Below are 19,686 nucleotides of genomic sequence, written 5' to 3'. Positions count from 1 at the left end.
TCAGGACAATAAGATGTACAACATGCAGTGCAGGAACTCCCCTAAAAAAGCTTTGCATTGTAATGTAATATACACACATACACACTATATCATTAAATACATGGGTAGAGGCTCTGCCTATGGGATTCATTTGACATGAGAGCACGCACACACACACACACGCGCTCGCAGGCACACGCACACACGCGCGGCCCCGCTCCCCCCGCCCCTCGCAATCCAGACACACATCCAGGGATCAGCACAGCCGCCACCGGGAGCTCAACGGGGAGGGATCACCGGGATCGCAACACTTTCAGCCGCTGCTGCTGTCGACACATAGTCACCATCTGCGTTGGAATTTACATTTTTGTGATTATTTCTACCGGGGGGGGTGAAATCGTGAACATAACGGGGGTGTCGGATACCGGGAAGAGGACGCCATGGGAGAGCTCACGGCGTTTCTGCTGTTACTGGTGGCGACCTTGACGCTTTCATCCGAGGTGAGTAACGCACCGCGGTGGGACTCGGTGAGCCCGCGGACACCAGCCCGACCACCGTGTCCGAGCCGTTTAAAGACGTTATAAACATAACGGACAGAGTACCGTGACACGGTAACGGCTCACTGCCGTGCTTGCCACCCCCAGATAACACGATTACCGGGGCTTTTACCGAGGCCCACTCTTTGTTTGACCCAGTGACGCTGAGTGTGTTTGATCCCTGACATGTGTGGACGTCTTGTCCTCTGCGCCCGTCGACGTGATGTGTTCGTGACACAGATTCCCTCCGCGGAGAAGCATCGCAGCCGATAAGAGCCGCGACGCTGCCGAGGCCTCCGGCCACACGGCGCCCACTGACGGCGTGGCCCTGTTTTCAGTCGTTAAAGGGGAATACAACATATATAACAATTATTATAATACGACTTGTTGTCGCGTCAGTTCGTCACTGTTCTCTATTCGTTGTTCCGTGAATTCTCCTCGTTAATGCGGTGGCTAGGATGGACAGAGCTAACGCTAATGTTAGCTAATGTTCATATAGTCTGTGGTCTGTCCTCTTCTTATATACAGTCTGTGGTTTGTCCTCTTCTTATATACAGTCTGTAGTCTGTCCTCTTCTTATATACAGTCTGTGGTTTGTCCTCTTCTTATATACAGTCTGTAGTCTGTCCTCTTCTTATATACAGTCTGTGGTTTGTCCTCTTCTTATATACAGTCTGTAGTCTGTCCTCTTCTTATATACAGTCTGTGGTTTGTCCTCTTCTTATATACAGTCTGTAGTCTGTCCTCTTCTTATATACAGTCTGTGGTTTGTCCTCTTCTTATATACAGTCTGTGGTTTGTCCTCTTCTTATATACAGTCTGTGGTTTGTCCTCTTCTTATATACAGTCTGTAGTCTGTCCTCTTCTTATATACAGTCTGTAGTCTGTCCTCTTCTTATATACAGTCTGTGGTTTGTCCTCTTCTTATATACAGTCTGTAGTCTGTCCTCTTCTTATATACAGTCTGTGGTTTGTCCTCTTCTTATATGCAGTCTGTGGTTTGTCCTCTTCTTATATACAGTCTGTGGTTTGTCCTCTTCTTATATACAGTCTGTGGTTTGTCCTCTTCTTATATACAGTCTGTAGTCTGTCCTCTTCTTATATGCAGTCTGTGGTTTGTCCTCTTCTTATATACAGTCTGTGGTCTGTCCTCTTCTTATATACAGTCTGTGGTTTGTCCTCTTCTTATATACAGTCTGTGGTTTGTCCTCTTCTTATATGCAGTCTGTGGTTTGTCCTCTTCTTATATGCAGTCTGTGGTTTGTCCTCTTCTTATATATAGTCTGTGGTTTGTCCTCTTCTTATATATAGTCTGTGGTTTGTTCTCTTCTTATATACAGTCTGTGGTTTGTCCTCTTCTTATATACAGTCTGTAGTCTGTCCTCTTCTTATATACAGTCTGTGGTTTGTCCTCTTCTTATATACAGTCTGTGGTTTGTCCTCTTCTTATATACAGTCTGTGGTCTGTCCTCTTCTTATATACAGTCTGTGGTCTGTCCTCTTCTTATATGCAGTCTGTGGTTTGTCCTCTTCTTATATACAGTCTGTGGTTTGTCCTCTTCTTATATACAGTCTGTGGTTTGTCCTCTTCTTATATACAGTCTGTAGTCTGTCCTCTTCTTATATACAGTCTGTGGTTTGTCCTCTTCTTATATACAGTCTGTGGTTTGTCCTCTTCTTATATACAGTCTGTGGTCTGTCCTCTTCTTATATACAGTCTGTGGTTTGTCCTCTTCTTATATGCAGTCTGTGGTTTGTCCTCTTCTTATATACAGTCTGTGGTTTGTCCTCTTCTTAAGCCCCCTGATACAAATCAAGGTTGTTTTTTGAAAGTCCAGCAGCGATGATTTTGCTGAGGAGAATGGAAGAAAAAGAATGCAGCCCTTTTTTTCCTCCTTTTTTTTGTTGACACATGCAAGATGGCGCTTGCTGTTTCTGGTGCTGAGACTTCCAGAGCTTAGGATCAGCTGGGAATAGCATGAGCAGCTTCTGTAACGCTTGGTGCAGATCAGTAGATGCGTACAGACGGGGTTCTCACTCCCATGCTGCATTCACGAGGAAGTTAGGGAGACGATACTCGTGGTTTCCCAGCCACAAACTGAACCCTGCGTGCTGCAGAGAAAATGTCTGTGCAGAATGATCTCGGACACACCGTTTTGATGAAAGCAGCATACGAGACTTTCCTCAGTTAATTCCACCATGTTGCCATACCCGTGGTTGTCCTGGAGATACTGTCGCTAATCTGCTGATGCTCTGGTTGAGGCGCAAATAAATCATGTTCAGTTGTATTTTTCTTTCCTCTTTTATTACAATACTGGTCATAGTTTATATCTTTTTTTGTTGTATTTTTAAGATCGCTTTTTTTCACGGGCCTCTTATGATTTGTCTGATTTAGCTTTGATAGTATATCCATGTAATGTATTTAAATATGCCCTCTGGGTGGCACAATGTATTTAATTTCTGTGCTGCATGTTTTTTTAAGCTACAGGCCGAGTCATGGTTGAAGGGTCCGGCGGGCCGAGCGGCACCAGACCTCGATGTGACGAGATGTAGCTCGGCCTGCTGCAACACTGAGCTTTCCTCTTCGACGTAAGACCAGGTTTGACTGGTTGTCTCAGTGTAATTCGATAATAACAACGCCAAGGAGCAATTTACTGGTAGCTTGGCACATGGCTTGATATATCTGTGTCTTGTGTTTTCATGATATGTGACGTGAAGGACATGAGCCAGTGATTAGTCGGGGGGACAACGGCCTGAAGCGAAGGTTTACACCGTTTAGTTTCATAATGATGCCTGAACACACTTTCTGTGTTCAAGTGGTTCATGCGCCAACTGCTTATTGCTCCAGTTTGAATTTTTCCTATTTTAAGCTTTTTGATTCAAACATTATAACCAAGTCTGCAGTGAGATATGATGATAGGTTCTCATTTAAACACATTCACTTGTGCAACTAGCTAAATGGTGGATGACATCATGCAATGTGCTGACACTGGGATGATCCTAACTTGCAGGAGGCTAATATAATGCAGACCTTCACAAGCAAGAGTAGCATGAAGCCAGAATTAATCATTTTAAAGGTTGTCAGCGGGTGGCTTTGGTTGCTCGTGTAATGTCGGTTTGCAGCATCCGTCTAAAATAGGAGGCCAAAGTCGGCGCAGGTTGTTTTCCACCTCTTCTTTCAACCGTGCCGACTTTGGTCTCCTGTTCTCCGATAGGACAACACTGATGGCTGCCTGCACGTATCGTTTCCCCTTCCTTTTTCTTTGCAGAAACAATTGGAGGAAGTCTCAATGTTTTGCGTTCCGGGCCATGAATTCTCTCGGAAGAAACCAAATAGCCCTGTGGCTGTGACGCTGAGCTCACCGGCTTATGGGCTCAATGGGAGGAAACAGAGTATCTTGCCCTGCTCCGGCTTAAACCAGTAGTATATTCCTCTATTTATTTATTTATACAATAACCTAAATGCGTTGTGATATGGAGTATTTTAAAGAGGCCTTTATCCTTATGATTCACCAATTCCAGTATTGCATGGAGAGACGGATGCACGTGTTGGATTGTATGCGAAAGGCAGAAGAATAAACTGAGAGGCTAAGCTGCTTCAGGTGATACTCATGGTTAAGTGACGCTTTAGCCAGCCGGGTGCCATCAATCTTCATTTTTTTGTTCCCCCTTTCCTTTTGTCTGACCAGGTGCCTGCTGACGACTCTGTGAGTTTGCAAACTGAGCCCCAGGTGGCCATGTTCTGCGGGAAGCTCAACATGCACATCAACGTGCAGAGTGGCAAATGGGATTCTGACCTCTCGGGCACGAAGAGCTGCATCGGCACCAAGGAGGGCATCCTGCAGTACTGCCAAGAGGTATGGGAAGAAACGGAGAGAGGGAGCGAGAGAAAGAAAGAAACAAGACGGGAAGACACTGCTAATGTACACAAATAACATCTAAATCTCTCACTTTTCTCCAGGTGTACCCAGAGTTGCAGATTACAAATGTTGTGGAGGCCAACCAGCCCGTCAGCATCCAGAACTGGTGCAAGAAAGGCCGCAAGCAATGCCGCAGTCACACACACATCGTGGTGCCGTACCGCTGCCTGGGTAATTGGATTTAATGATACAGTTGTATGTTACCAAGCATGTGTGTGTGTGTGTGTGTGTGCGTATGATTGAGAATGGATGTACAAACTACCTGTAATGAGCAAAGGCCTGTTGATTTTGCAGTCGGGGAGTTTGTGAGCGACGCCCTGCTCGTGCCTGACAAGTGTAAGTTCCTGCACAAGGAGCGTATGGACCAGTGTGAGAGCCATCTGCACTGGCACACTGTCGGCAAAGAGGTGAGACAATCGCAATATTCAATGCCACTGTATGGACCTCTCATTGTCATCATATCCCTATGATCATAGCCGTATGACATCATTGTGCTGTTTCATTTAGTTTTTTATTATAATACTGTAGGAAATCATGTTTACCGCCTGTCATTGAATTTAGTCCTGTGAAGACCGCTCCATGAATCTCCATGACTACGGGATGCTGTTGCCATGCGGAATCGACCATTTCCGAGGGGTGGAGTTTGTCTGCTGTCCAGCGGAGGCGGAGCGAGAGTCAGACAGCGCGGAGCTGGAGGGGGAGGAGTCAGACGTTTGGTGGGGTGGAGCTGAGGCCGAATACTCTGAGAACAGGTATCGTCACTCGCACACGTTCCTCCAGCTTGAAGCACATGCTCTGCTGACGATGCACAGACTGAACCAGGCTCCCTCCCCCAGCATGTCACACACGACAGACACCGAGGCAGCCGCCGAGGATGAAGAAGATGGGGACGAAGACACGGAGACTTTTGAAAGAGATGAGTACGAAGATGGCGACAGAGATGATGATGATGATGATGATGAGGAGGAGGACGATGAGGCGGAAGATGACGACGACGACGACGTGATCGATGAACGGGATAGCGATGAGCGCAATGCTAACATCGCCATGACAACCACCACCACCACCACCACTGAATCAGTGGAGGAAGTCGTTCGAGGTAAGACATCCGGTGCACACGCATCCTTTTGTTTACGTGCATTCATTCATTTGTTATTTTTCATCACATGTTGCATTCATTTTTATTTGATATTTAATTTGCGTTTGCCTGTGTGTACACATCTCAGCCGTTTGTTGGGCTCGTGCCGAGTCAGGCCCCTGTCGTGCCATGCTGCAGCGGTGGTACTTCCTGCCTGAGAAGGGCCGCTGCGTTCCCTTCTTGTTTGGGGGCTGTGGGGGCAACAGGAATAACTTTGATTCGGAGGAGTACTGCCTCGCTGTCTGCAGCAGCTCGCGTAAGTCCCGGGAGCGGAGCGGTCGAAACCATGAAGTGTCCACGCCACAAGTTCCTGTCCTCGGGCTGCTGCAGATTGTCTCTCGGTCTCATTCCCTTTCTCTGCCTCCGTCTTTTCCCGAGTGTCCGATGGCTCCTAACAACTCGCAATACTGACGAGTGTATTTGTTTGCTCTTCTTCTAGTCTTGAGTTGAGTATTGGGGGATTATTTTCTCAGCAAGAGATAAAAACATATCCTTTGCTAGCCTTTGGCTGAGGATTTTCTATATCCTTTTTTTTTGTAAACAAATCTAATGAAAAGACATAAACCAACGCTGCTCTTTCTATGACTTTCCACATAAAGCCCATTACTTCGCTTTTGGAGAAATAGATCTTTAAAAATGTGTCACAGATGTATAGTTACATTGTTAGAAAATGTGGTGTTCTTACCCACCCGTGTGCTATAGTGCCAGCTGATGTTATTCAAGCAGGAGCATCAGTTGGGGAACACTTTCAGCTACGGACTCGTAGATTCTGGTCTGTAGTCAATATTTATAGCCACCAATTAATGTGAGATACTAAGCTACGGTGTCCATGAAACATGTCAGGCCAGTGATTTAATACTTTTAGGACATTGGAGGAATAAACTATATCAGACTTTGACTGCATTATGACTTCTTAGTCATATCAACAATCTATTGCATTCATGGGATTTGTTGACGACAAATATAGAATATTGCCAATAAAATTAAAAAAAGGGAAAGGCCAAGCTAATCAAGTGAGTGTCCTTTTGGAGCGCAGCCATAACACCTTAGTAGTCATTTACTTCAAAACCACTGATTTACTCATTTCATCACTTTGACACTAACTGATACTTCTTCCCGCATGTTGTGGACGATGCTTCATGAATACTACTGAACGTTGAATGTCAGTGTCGCTCTGCATGCATCTCTACACGCCGCCTTGCAGCCGGAACGTCTGCCGCTGCAGCTCCGCAGTAGTCTGACCTGGCAGCTCCGGGTCTCTCAGGATGTCATAAATATGTCTTAACCAGAGTGTTGCAGTGTGTTAACAGTCCCAGTGAGTGTGAGTGTGTGAATGGGGGTGGCTGTTGGTGAAGGCTAATGGGTTGATTTGCTGCTTCTATCATACTCCTCAGTGGTGCGATGCCTGCCCTGATCCTGACTCAGCACTTTTCATCTTACTGCCAGGCTCACACATTATATATAGACATACGCACTTGTCCTGGGAAACTAATCACCGTTTTCTCCCCTGTTAACCTCTTTTTAAACCATTTATTGTGTTTCTATTAAAACAATCTGTGCAGCTAACACGTATTGTATGTTTTTTAACACTATAATTTAAGTGATGACTGTCTCTGTGTGTCTTGAGCTGAACTACTGAAACCCTGTGTCATGTTGCTGCTGTGGACTGCTTTGTGTGTTTCGGACGCACTGCGATACGTGTTCTTCCTCCACCTACCTTTCATGCATCCTCTGAACTGTTTTTCTTTTTATTCTCTCAGTATTTTCTCTCCTGCCCTGTTTGTTTGATTCCTGACTCTTTGGTTGTGTTCCAGTGCCCACCGTGGCCCCCAGTCCTCCAGACGCCGTGGATCGGTACCTCGAGTCTCCCGGTGACGACAGCGAGCACGCTGACTTCCAGAAGGCTAAAGAGAGCCTGGAGGCCAAACACCGTGAAAAGATGTCCCAGGTTTGCGTGCGCGGTGATTTGTGTCTGGGATATTGCCCTGGCGAGTGTCCAAATGTCAAAGCCGGAGTTCCTAATGCTTTTGTCCGCTCTGTGACATGCTCTATGTGCAGGTGATGAGGGAGTGGGAGGAGGCCGAGAGGCAGGCCAAGAACCTTCCTCATGCTGACAAGAAAGCCGTCCTCCAGGTAGGACGTCACGCATCACAACTTCTTCTGTATGTCGACGGTGATTATTGTGAAAATACGTTAGTTCCCTTAACTCGGCCGAAATACATGAAAAGTCACCTGTGTTGTTTGATCAAGATGCAGTGGAAGAGGATTTTGACAACTATTTTTAATGATTTTCAAAACTCATGCGGCTTGTCGAGCATCAGGTTCAAATCTATCGCCCCCTCGGCTGTAGATGCATGAACTACCGGCCAAAACATTATTGTCAGATTTTCATCTCACCGACATTGAATTTAGCCATGATTTTAGCATAATGCAAATTTATTTTGCATTATGCTAATGCCAGAGGTTTGAATCAAACACACTTCTGTCTGAAAACGCAACCAAAATTAAACTAACAATTTTGATATGTCATAAAAAAACTTTTGCTTTTACGTTTCTCCCTTAAAATCTCACCTTGTTTAAACCTTTTTGCTTTGACCGGATCCTACAAATCCTTAAACGATGAATAAAAGATAGTCACGTGACAAACATTTCGTGAAACTTCGACTGAACCGCAGGCTGCTGTTATAGAGATTCCATTATTTTCCAATAAAGAAATAATTCCAGCAGCATTAATGCTTCCCCCACCATCCTTCATGGTCAATATTTCCCAACACCTTTTCTAGCTGCAGGCCCGTGTGCGGTGAAGTATTCTTATGAAAGTATAACTTTTGCCATGTATAACTATTATTGTTATTGTAAGATGTACTGTATTCGTAGCACTTCCAGGAGAAGGTGGAGGCTCTGGAGCGCGAGGCAGCAGGAGAGAGGCAGCAGCTGGTGGAGACCCACATGGCCCGGGTGGAGGCTCTGCTCAACAGCCACCGACGCCTGGCTCTGGAAACTTACCTCACTTCCCTCCAGGCCAATCCCCCACGGGTACACGCACGCACACATGCATCAGACTTTTCAACAAAAACAGAGCTGTTCCAAGAACTTGTGTGTGTTCATATTCAAAGGGTTTCATTAAATGTATTTATTTTCTTTAGTTTGGAGGCAAATGACAATAGCTGTCCCAGGAAATGTCCCGCACGTGTCGAGTTATTCTCTGTGTCGAGTTATTCTGCAGTCGTAGCTGGCAGGACGCATAATGAAGTGCATATGGAATAGATGCAGCGCTTCCTGTGTTTTGATGATTTCGTTCCAACGCTGCCACCTCCAGGCTCGCCAGGTGTTGAGCCTGCTGAAGAAGTACGTCCGTGCAGAGGAGAAGGACCGGCAGCACACGCTGAAACATTACGAACACGTCCGCACCGTCGATCCCAAGAAGGCTGCACAGATCCGACCTCAGGTGCTCCACCTCACTCACTTCAAGTCAACATAGCTGTCAAAACCCTTTTTTTAATGGGATGAAATGTTTTAAGATGCTGGTATTTGTAAGTTCTTGTGAAATGATACCGTAACTTCGTCGCTTTCTTTTAACCTTTTTAGATTTTGACCCACCTGCGTGTGATCGATGAGAGGATGAATCAGTCCGTCGATCTGCTCTACAAAGTTCCCAGTGTGGCGAATGAGATCCGAAACCAAGTCTGTAAGTTTGACTGCTTTGTGAGTCAGGGTATTATGATGCTGTGCAACCTGGTCGCTAAACATGACAACGTCGTAAAATAGAAAGAGATCGCCACAGTAAACTGTTGTTAGTTACCATGTTAGCATTTTGGAGAGTTCAAATTATTTAAGTTGATTTCATGAGGAGGCGATCAACAAAAAATTAATCTGCAGCAATGTGGTTTATAAATCAAATGTTCAAAAATCTTCCAGTTTTCGCTTCTCGTAGTTTTAGGATGGATGGATGTTATGGCGGTGAGCTGAATATCTTAATATGGGTTTAATAACGTTGTTCAGACATTTGAAGATGTTGCTTTTCACTGTGGGGAAAGTGACATATTCAATGTTTTCTGACAATCTCTAGACGGGAGGATTTATTGATCAGTCAGGACAATAATAAAATAAATAATGTCAGGTAGCAGCTCTTTCACATTTGTCATGCTGTGACTTGTTCATTTTAAAGAGGGATGAGCTCCTATTGGAATACCAGCTCATTAAACCAGAGTTTACTCACAGTCTTGATGAAGTTGCCCCTCACACCCTCATGTAGTGCTGACGGGGGATGAAAACAAGTTCGACAGCATGTCTGAAGTCATGGATGGATGGCGTGCTGATAACGACATCTTAACCGTTTCCCCCCCATCACGCTGCATCGACCTCACTCCCACTCTCTTTCTCTTGCTAGCTGTTATAATGCAGAGAGTCCAGGCGGAGCTGTCTCAGCAAGTCTCTTCACTGCAGAGCGACGGGCGGGTGAGTCGAGCTGCACTCGCTCACCGATGTACGCAGTGTGTCCTGTACGGACCGCACTGTGCCTCTAGATAGACAGAGGCACACGTAAAGTGGCCATGCACACTCAGGACCTTGGATGCGGTCTTGGTAGAGGAAGGGTGTGTTTGATGCCTTCAGGGTAGAGAAAAAATCTTATGTTTTCAGACTCACAGGCTGATCACAGATAGTGGTGACTGTAAATTTGTAAAGTGAATGAATAGAAGGAGGAAATTAAGCCGATTCCTCCGAAACTCTCTTAAATCTCGCTATATTGTCCCTCCTGGTTCTCTTCCGGTCAAGATGATGCAAAAAAATAAATAAATGGTGATTTAGTAATCTCATATCGTGTATATTGGGGCATTAGTCCAAAATGAGACCACACACACACCTGTAGGCAATGGACTTTCCACCTTTCATCAGATAATCATCTGGATTAGACGGAATTATCAAAGAAAGCCTCCCTGACAGTCTCAGGCCGACGTGTCCATCTCACGGTGGCTCTGTGTTTGCAGGTGGACGGCAGGGTGAGTTACGGTAACGACGCTCTGATGCCTGACCAGGCCTACAGCTCTGCTCCGATGGACCCGGACCTGGACAGACTGGGTTTCATCCACCCTGAGAGCTTCAACCAGCCCAACACAGAGAACCATGGTAACACACACCGTAACATGGCATCGGCAGAGATAATTATTATATCATAAAATGCATTTGGATGTCAACTTGACCCAGTTAAAAAAAAAAGAACAACAACTATTGTGTGACTTTGCTTTTCTGCAGTCGAGCCTGTTGATGCTCGTCCGATTCCAGACAGAGGACTCCCCACACGAGCTGGTGAGTGTGAGTTTGTGTACTTCTGAGTTCAGTATGGCTGTGATACCTCCAACTGAATCAATATTCCCTATGATCATGTCTGCCTGACACATAATCCTCATTTCCTTTCAGTATCTGCGCTGAAGCCAGAGGAGATGCCAGAAGTGCGGATGGAGACTGAAGAGAGGCAGAGTGCTGGTTATGAGGTTTACCATCAGAAACTGGTACGACAACACAGGAAGTCACATTTGGTCCTACAGTGGCGCCTTTGCTTTGTGCACATTGACCGTTTGTTTTTTACCGGCAGGTGTTTTTCGCTGAGGATGTGGGGTCCAATAAAGGTGCCATTATTGGACTTATGGTTGGCGGGGTTGTCATAGCAACTATCATTGTCATCACTTTGGTGATGCTGAGGAAGAAACAATTCACTTCTATTCATCACGGTGTGATTGAGGTAAAGAAAGGCTTTCGTGAATCGGCTTTGAGCGAAATGCAGCGGCGTAATTCTTTGTGTGTTCATTTGTTTACATTAAATTACAACTCAATGGTTTCCCCGACTCTTCTACGTCGGCAGGTGGATGGAGCTGTGACACCAGAGGAGCGCCATCTGGCCAAGATGCAGCAGAATGGCTACGAGAATCCCACCTACAAATTCTTCGAGCAGATGCACAACTAAAGCACTGCTCATATTTACCCATAATCGATCAGACAAGGGTTCCCCGTGTCACCTGCACATTTCAGCCAATAGTAACAAAAACGTCATCATGTTTGTACTGAAAACCCGTTGATTTATATGAATGCCCCGCAGCCGAGAGCAGAAACATGTAAATCCAAGCAGTTTAATTTGCAGTCCCTCCCTCACACACACACACACACACACACTCCAATGACAGCGTTGCTGTGTTTGATGACGTAACGGCTATTAAAGCTGGCGAAGGGACGGAGGGGGCTCAGTCTCTCCGCACAATTGGAGCTCAACTGTTTCAGGTTTGTTTTACAAAAAAGGAGGAAAATACGCCGAAAAAATATACGTAATCAAAATATGTAAAAGTTGAAGAATATTGGATGTTTTTGTTTTCTGATTATTATTTTTGTATGTGTAATATATATTAAGACAGAGATTAGCTGTACGCATACGTAGTGCATGGCAATATTGATGACGGATACAGTGTCCTGTATGTTAAGGTCCAATGGAGCATTCCTCTTACTAGATATTTTAGCAAGATTGTACATTTCTAGTGTCTTCTTTGTGATCTTGTGAAATGAAGAAAAAAAGTGTTCAGAACCCGGTCTGCTTTGTCGTCACAGACTTGCTTTAACTGAATCTTGGCTTGTTGCTCTCATCTCCATGCTTCACTGTTAGCTGCATGGGCAAAAAACTCTATGTAATATATGACGTGTGATAGTATCCAAAAGGAAAACTATTTTGTTACCGTTTGCGTTCTATGCACTCTTTACATTTTGGAAGTTTAATCACGAAATATTATTAAGTCCCTGAAGCCGATTCAGCAAATATTTTTTTTCTTTTCTTGGAACAAGTCGGTCAAACTTTAGAAACGTTTTCTGAAAGTGTTTCATTCCAGATTTATTATTCCACTCTCTTGATTGTAAGTACTTAAAAGATGTGAGATCCATCTCTCAATGGCCTACTTTCATTAGGGGAATCCACCCATCGGTTCAAGTTCTTGTTTTTCTTTCTAACCCCCATATGTCCTGTTTGTCCTCTTTCTGGCTGTCAGCAACCCTGACGGGACCGGTTTTCTCTTCTTCACACATTCCTTCACCAAATCTCACATACACAATCTATTTTTCTACATTTCCCGTGTCTCCGTGTACATTCCTTTGCCTGCATGTCTGTTGTCGAGTCCTCAAGAAGGTGAAGAAATACCAACACTGGGAGGATGACCACAACTTGCTTTAGACATTTCCCCTATCCCTTAATGAAGTTAACACCGCCTCCAGTAAACATGAATGTGACATACATATTGTACTTTTATACCACAGAAACACATATCACCGCTCTGCACATTATGTCCACACATGTACAGATAATAACTGAAACCGTAATCGGGTTCATGTTTAAAATTTGTCGGGTGTCTTTGGATGCTCGTGTTAAAAAAGAAAACATGTGCCTCCGCCGTCCCTCATCGATTCAGTGACCTTCCACGGTGTCATTAAATTAACCATTTGCTTAGAATAAGACAAAGCTTTCTACACGCTGTATACCATGAATAAAATGTTGACTATACATAACCCCTGGTCCATTTGTCACGTTGAATCTCTTACTATAATTTGTGCAAAAATTATAGTTACTTTCCGAGGCTGAATGAATCTCAGACGTTTAGAAAAATGCTTGCCACTTTATTCCCTCTAGTGGACAAGGGTCCAACAATTTAGGGAACAAACACTAAATAAAATACAAAACAGGTCTATTAATGGAAAGTATGAAAATACACTTGTCCTGGTGGCTATCAAAAACATGTAATGCCAGTATATACAGTGGAAATGATCCTAAACTACAGACACAGTACACAAAGCTCATCACTCAGTCGCACATTCAGTCAAACGCACATCTTCACAGTAACCAGACATTCGGCCGCCTCATCCTGAACACACTTCTCTTGGTTAGAGTTGAAGAAAAAAACGAAAAAAAGAGTTTTACCTGCGTCAAAGTAACGACTATAATAAAGTTCATAATCCACACTGATCGGGGATCAGCCTTGCGTTTGTGTCTGATGGACACAGTTGTGTCAAAAAAAGAAGGAAGAGTAAAGTGGATTTGATTTCCAGTCAGCGGTAGAGAGCAAACTTTGGCAGCTGGAGGACGCTTTAAATTGGCGAGCTCCCCTTAACAGTCTTTGTCTAGTGTGGTGGTGGCCAGCGTCACTGTGGTGATGGGCTGTCCGATGCCGTGCATCTGCATGCGAGCCAGTTTCTTCTGTTCACAGTCGGTCACCAGGTTGTTGAGCTCAGCTGCGCTGTAGCCGATCAGAGTTCTCAGGTCGCACACAAACTTGTAGACGAAGCGCTTGCCCTGCACCTTGCTGATCATGTCCCCGTCGTAGTAATACCTAAAAGGAAAACACCAAAGTCAGACTCTCGCTGCACAACGCACAGATAAAATCAGACATGCTTTTGTCAAGTGAAACAAATGATGTCATGTTTTCAAAACCACCATTATAATATTTAGATTTCCAAAAGGCCATTTTTCTGCTTCGCTATTCTGTAGAATATAAAAGGTACAGAGAACGAGATCAACAGGCGGACAACCGGGATACAAAAGAGGCTTCCGCTGTACGTTATACGTCACACACGATGGGTTAAATGACGAGCCTTTTCCTCATCTGTGGTGCTGCCATGCGATCTGTAGTCACACCCTCGGGCGGCATTATAACGCTGCTGAATGGTAGAATAGCAAATATTTGCAAATCATCTTTGTTGGCGGTATAGCCTCAATCTCTCCAGATTAATGAGCTGGAATTTGCACATGAAAATCAGTTCACAGCTGTATAATGCCATCTTCTTCTGTGTAAGCTTTGGCGTTATCATCATGTGACCATTGAGCAATACTAAGCCACTGGAGCACACCTTTAAAAAAACAAAAAACAAACCTGAGGGCTCTGCTGAGTTTCTCATAGTTCATAGTCGGCTTGTTTTTGCGCTGGCCCCATTTCTGCGCCACAAGCTCCGGCTGGTTGAGCTTGAACTCGCCCTCCTCGCCCACCCAGGAGATGCAGTCTCTTGCATCCTTGTCCGTCAGCAGCTCCAGCAGGAACTGCCAAAGCTGGATCTGACCATTGTTGCCTGGCACCGGAGAAACACAACATTTAGAGTAACATACGTACCATCAAAATTATATTCGTAGAAAATATTAGATGCATTTGCATCAGTTTTTATTATAATGAATTATTAATATGTCAATCATTTCAAGATAATTAGTTTATAATCACGACGAATAAAATAATAAATATCTCACATTTGCATCTGATGCTTCTAGCAGACAGATGCCGTAAACGATGAAATGCTCATGAGTAGCCGAGTGGATATTACCTGTGCGGTTCCCAGGTGAGCTGCGCTCCTCTCCTCCAGAAATGCGGGGCGTTCTGGGGCCGCGGCTCTGCTTCAACACCTTAATGGTAGTGGGTGTGCTCACTTGAGCTGGGATTATCTGCACAGCTGGAGACGCAGACCAAAAGGTTAGAGATGAACAGAATATTAATGATTAGAACAGCTGACTAGTGCCCACTATGTTGTAAATAGGGATGTTCCACTTGTAAGTAAATGGACAATTTCTCCTTTTAAATGTACCAGCGTTGTTCTTAATAATATCTCTAATCTGGAGGCAAGTACAAGTGTTTATCAGATTATTGAGCAGCTCCTGACGGGCCAAATCTTGTCCTGGGCTGACAATGACAACAAAAGGCTTGTTCAGGTTTCATGGAGAGCTGTCGTTGTCCCTTTAGCAGATTTATTTTCAATAAACTGCTTACGTTGATCAATGGTGACAGTCGCGTCCCCTCCAGACTGGTCCTGGCTCGCCAACACATCTGAAAATAAATACAAAAGGGTTAGGACAAATTCACCAAGGCCAGCATGACATTCTCAGGTACAAACGGGATGCAACTTTGGCCTTCATTTGACCTCCGCTGACTTCTAAAAAAACTCTGTAGACCAACAACGTACTCTCCTAAATCCTGCAACAACTCTATGCGACTTACATTTGCGCAGGAGTTCCAGATGACTCCAGAGGATCTCTCCGTTGGGAACTTTCTGGAGGAACTCTTCCTGACTGAATAAGCAGAGGTCACGACCTGGGATGTGAATGCTGCCTATTTCCATCTCATCGATGTTGAACTCTTTCATCACCCACACAGCCCAGTGGATCACCTGGTCAGCTGACCAGAGCACAGGGTCTAAGGAGGAGAGAGAGAGAGAGACATCATATTTAATTGTTTCCACATTGAGGATTTGTTTCTGACAGAACTGTATCCTAAGTGTTCCTCACCGTATGGTATGCCCAGGCGAACCTGCTCTTTGCGGTAGCCTTCAAGTGCTGCGGCCCAGCGTGTTACCTGCTCCGACGTCTCATCAGACAGGCCAGATCGCTCCACAGCGATGAGTTGGCCGTCCTCCACCAGAGAGCCATCCTCTCCTGCTGCATCTGGATCAATCACCACCTCTACCGTTTCCACCGGCTTCACGATTTCCAAGATGTTCAACTTCTCCTCACCTGGATGAGGGGAAAAAACACAAGTCGGTGAAGTTGATGTGGTGTGAATGCCAATTTGAGTTTGGACATGAATATAAATAAAGCTATTTATTTTCTGATATTTGAAGTGTCTTCTCAGTACCTGGTTTGGTTATTATCTGCAGGCTGAGCTGCACTGTGCCGTCCGTCTTTACTCCCTGATCAAAGAGGCTGTGGTCAGGGTGAAGCTACAAGGAGGAATGCAACAGATGTTAAATCAGAGCTAAAAAGAGGCAATGGCACCACACTGCAGTTCCATAGACTACTTGCAGACTTACATTATGCCCCTGTATTTATTCTATCATAAATACATTTTGGCATGCTTGATTTATGTACATTGTTACCTGAATGTCCTGCAAGCAAATATCATATGAATCCAGAGATATTTGGATACGGGGCTCCAAAAGCTTTTTTAAATTGCCAATGGGCTCATTGATGTCAATATCTTGTTGAATCAAGTCTGATGCAGTGATGGTCTGCTCCTCCACCCTATAAGTAAAAGAAGAGAGGTGAACAACTGTAAATGTGTATTTATTGCAAGTGCAAGAGTAGAAAAAGTAAAATCCCAGCTATTTAGCTTACCCTTCATCCAGGCATGCCTGTTTTTCCTGTTCATCGATCTCGATCTCTATCATCTCTTCTGGTTCACTCTTAGACATTCTGTTCGATGTAGAGAGCCAAACTGTTGGAAAGTAATGAAAAGTTGTTTATCTTAACTGTGATTCATACATATTTGGCTCAGCCAAAAGCAATACTTTATATATATATAAATATATTAAAAAATGCATATATTTATAAATACATACACACCATTTTTAGATGGTCATCAACAGACGCAAATAATTCGATATAATAGAAGACCATGAAATGAGTTATGTGTGGCTAATAAATGGTGGCTGTTTTGTAACATAATAATGTCATAAATAGTATAACTAAATATATATATAAATGGTTGCCTTCACATAATGCCACTCAATGGCACAGATACATTGCTCACTGCAGCAACCTAAATTATGATAGTTTTATTTTATTTTTCTGTAATTGGAAAGTTTAGTAGCACAAACTACTTAAAAAGCATCCAAAAAGTTCAAAACGTGTTGTCTCAATAATAAAGAATATGTCGGCTTCAGTGTGTAAATGTGAGGTTATGGGTTGATGACGTAAAGATGGAACTGCAATTGGGGGTTTCTACTACGTGGGCCTTTCAGCCTCGACTCCTCGTTGACCGCCCGGAACAGTTAACCGACTGTTCCGACTGCTAACGTTAGCCAACTCGAGGGCGAGGCTTTGGTGTCTTAAGGCCAACTGGTAGGCCAAAGTTGCCAACAATATTGAGCAAACATATTAATACATAATAAACACATGTTGTAGAAACAAATTAAAGTCAAATATGTGCAGCAGGCTACACGTGTCGCTGCACGGAACCTAGTTTACACTGAACCAAGTTAGCTGCTATTTAGCAAACGAATGCACCGCAGCGCGAGGCAGCCCGTCGCATAACGGTCGAACCATGCTGCTTAGCAACGGTGGAATATCCTACAAACGCATCGCGATCCGGGAGTTAAACACAAATCTGCTAAAATCACACTTTTAACTCTGCGCGTAGAAAACTTTTAAAACGGAAATAGAATAAACGGAAACAAAACAGCATAGGGCAAATGGAAAGGAGCCGGAAATCCTGGCTAAGCTTTTTACAGCATACAAGACTTCCGAGAGCAGCCGCGATAAATACGACCCGAGCTTCAGCGGGAAACCGACGACGCAAAGCGGCGACGGAGTCGCGGACACACGGAGTCGACGCTCCGTTAAACGCAGACTATACAGAGACGCGTTACCGAGAAGACCGCGTTTAATCGAGTCGTGTGTGTTTGTAGGCTGGATGGGGAGCAGCCCGTCCACTTTGCGGATGTTAGCTAACACACAGCGGATGTAGCTTTGACGGAGTTTCTCCTCAAACCTGACGGTGTTTTCCAGATGTGCGAGAAAGTTACCCGACCATCTGTGGAGGTCAGAGTTGGCCGAGCTTTAAGAGAAGTCTGCCGGTGCTCAGTGAGTGTGTTTCAGCGACTGGCGTGAAGTAAGGCGGCCTAAACAACAACAGCTAACGCCAGCTAGTTAGTTAGCCACAAAATAGCGGGAAGGGTCTAAGCGCTACAAACACACACACAATGTCCACGACTTCACTCCACTTCCTTCACAACGAGCACGCCTGCCGCAGACACGTCCATACCTCTTCCAACGTCGGCCTTCGAAGATGTTGGATTATGTTCAACTGTGGGAGATAAGCAGTCAAAACTCACACAGTCGGGTCGTATCATGCAAGTTTTTGGTCAACTACTCTCTCCGAGGAGGGCGGAGACTAACTGGCAGACAGTCACCCTAAAACTTGTATGGGAAATACAAAAGGTACCATGTCTTTATTTAAGTGTGGACTTTGTGACGCTGTGGTCATTTTATATCGTATTATTAGTTTACATGTTCAGGATATGCACGTTGTTGTTTTAATTAATAAAGCGGACGGGTTTCCCCTTCAGATATTAATGCCGTGGTCTTCAGTTGTTGAGCAAAAAAACAATATTCCCAATAATTCCACAAAGGAACTAACAAGCTGTTTATCCTCCATCGACTGAAATGTATATATGTGGTACATTTCTCGTGATTATTGCAGACTGTTTAATTGAAATTAAAGCATTTAGGGAGCGGGATCTCTAAAACTAGGCCAGTAGGCCTACTTCTAAATCAAGTATTTTGATTATTTGCAACATAGCACGATTTGTCCGCTAGGGGGCCCGAGCTATGTGGCTCTGTTCAACCCCTCCCTACACACTTTCACTAACACATTTGTCCCTTTTTGTGGACCATATTTATCATATTAAAAATGTCTAAACTGAGTTTGGACACAGTCCCTCCCGTAGAACATCTCAGTACTGTGCAGGTGCCACCTATTCTTAATCCTGCCTAGTTTTACAATAGTACAATGTTTGTATCTGTGATGTGTGATGGCAATATTGATGCACATTACCGTTGTGCATTTTGTTCTTGCAGACTTATAAAAAGTAAATAAACTAAAGCATACTTTGATATTCGGTGACAAAACAAGCAGTTATTTTCTTTAACAAACATTATCCTGACTCCTTGGTTTATAGAATCATAGGTTTTTATGTTTATATTAATCTGCTATCAAATGTTATTACAACAAACGTGTCTGTAAATATGATGTCGTTTTGTAAATATTTGTTATCATAAACTTATCTTGATGAAACCAAATTGGTCTTACTTGTTGCTTTAATCATTTGAGGGTATGCCTTTTTTTTTACAATTTCTCACTTATGTCTGTCATAATGTTGATCCCTGTGGATCATTAAACAAAATTGAAAAAAATAATACAGTGGTATGTGAACATCATTAATATTGTACGTTTTTGTAAAAAAAATCATTACTATTGTAAGTTAAGTAGTAAAGAGAATTTGGCACAATGTGTATATCTCATGCTTTAATAAAGAAGTGATAATGCACACTTAATCTGCATGTATTTACAGTCAAACTTGGGGGTCCTGAATGTAACACTGACCTTGTTTT

The 19,686-nt window shown here is 44.0% G+C and overlaps 2 protein-coding genes across 7 annotated transcripts; one reads left to right on the top strand and one right to left on the bottom strand.

Moving 5' to 3' along the window:
- Nucleotides 1–256: 256 nt before the first annotated feature.
- Nucleotides 257–13,112, top strand: LOC130201021 (amyloid-beta A4 protein-like). 2 transcript variants are annotated; one of them, XM_056425653.1, is made up of 18 exons: nucleotides 258–479; nucleotides 4,205–4,372; nucleotides 4,477–4,606; nucleotides 4,730–4,842; nucleotides 4,997–5,187; nucleotides 5,272–5,534; nucleotides 5,662–5,829; nucleotides 7,388–7,521; nucleotides 7,632–7,706; nucleotides 8,451–8,609; nucleotides 8,893–9,021; nucleotides 9,162–9,261; nucleotides 9,964–10,031; nucleotides 10,562–10,700; nucleotides 10,827–10,880; nucleotides 10,992–11,083; nucleotides 11,167–11,313; nucleotides 11,434–13,112. In XM_056425653.1, exons 1-18 carry the CDS (start codon nucleotides 420–422, stop codon nucleotides 11,533–11,535), a joined length of 2,292 nt encoding a protein of 763 aa, XP_056281628.1. In that variant the 5' UTR covers nucleotides 258–419; the 3' UTR covers nucleotides 11,536–13,112. The 2 variants fall into 2 exon arrangements, with proteins under 2 accessions (XP_056281620.1, XP_056281628.1); XM_056425645.1 differs by having other exon boundaries at nucleotides 257–479; nucleotides 4,997–5,534.
- Nucleotides 12,805–19,503, bottom strand: gabpa (GA binding protein transcription factor subunit alpha). Of its 5 annotated transcripts, none has more exons than XM_056425668.1 (11): nucleotides 18,338–19,497; nucleotides 16,690–16,789; nucleotides 16,452–16,596; nucleotides 16,211–16,295; nucleotides 15,865–16,089; nucleotides 15,578–15,772; nucleotides 15,350–15,406; nucleotides 14,910–15,035; nucleotides 14,471–14,663; nucleotides 14,193–14,258; nucleotides 12,805–13,930 (listed from the first exon to the last, which is right to left on the bottom strand). In XM_056425668.1, exons 1-11 carry the CDS (start codon nucleotides 18,423–18,425, stop codon nucleotides 13,708–13,710), a joined length of 1,503 nt encoding a protein of 500 aa, XP_056281643.1. In that variant the 5' UTR covers nucleotides 18,426–19,497; the 3' UTR covers nucleotides 12,805–13,707. The 5 variants fall into 5 exon arrangements, with proteins under 5 accessions (XP_056281643.1, XP_056281652.1, XP_056281671.1 ...); XM_056425677.1 differs by having other exon boundaries at nucleotides 14,193–14,255; XM_056425696.1 differs by having other exon boundaries at nucleotides 16,918–18,430.
- Nucleotides 19,504–19,686: the final 183 nt, after the last annotated feature.

This window comes from Pseudoliparis swirei, chromosome 2, assembly GCF_029220125.1.
Source record: "Pseudoliparis swirei isolate HS2019 ecotype Mariana Trench chromosome 2, NWPU_hadal_v1, whole genome shotgun sequence".
Lineage (NCBI taxonomy): Eukaryota > Metazoa > Chordata > Actinopteri > Perciformes > Liparidae > Pseudoliparis > Pseudoliparis swirei.
Note: the sequence above shows the minus strand (reverse complement) of the source record. Positions and strands in the feature narration are given on the sequence as shown.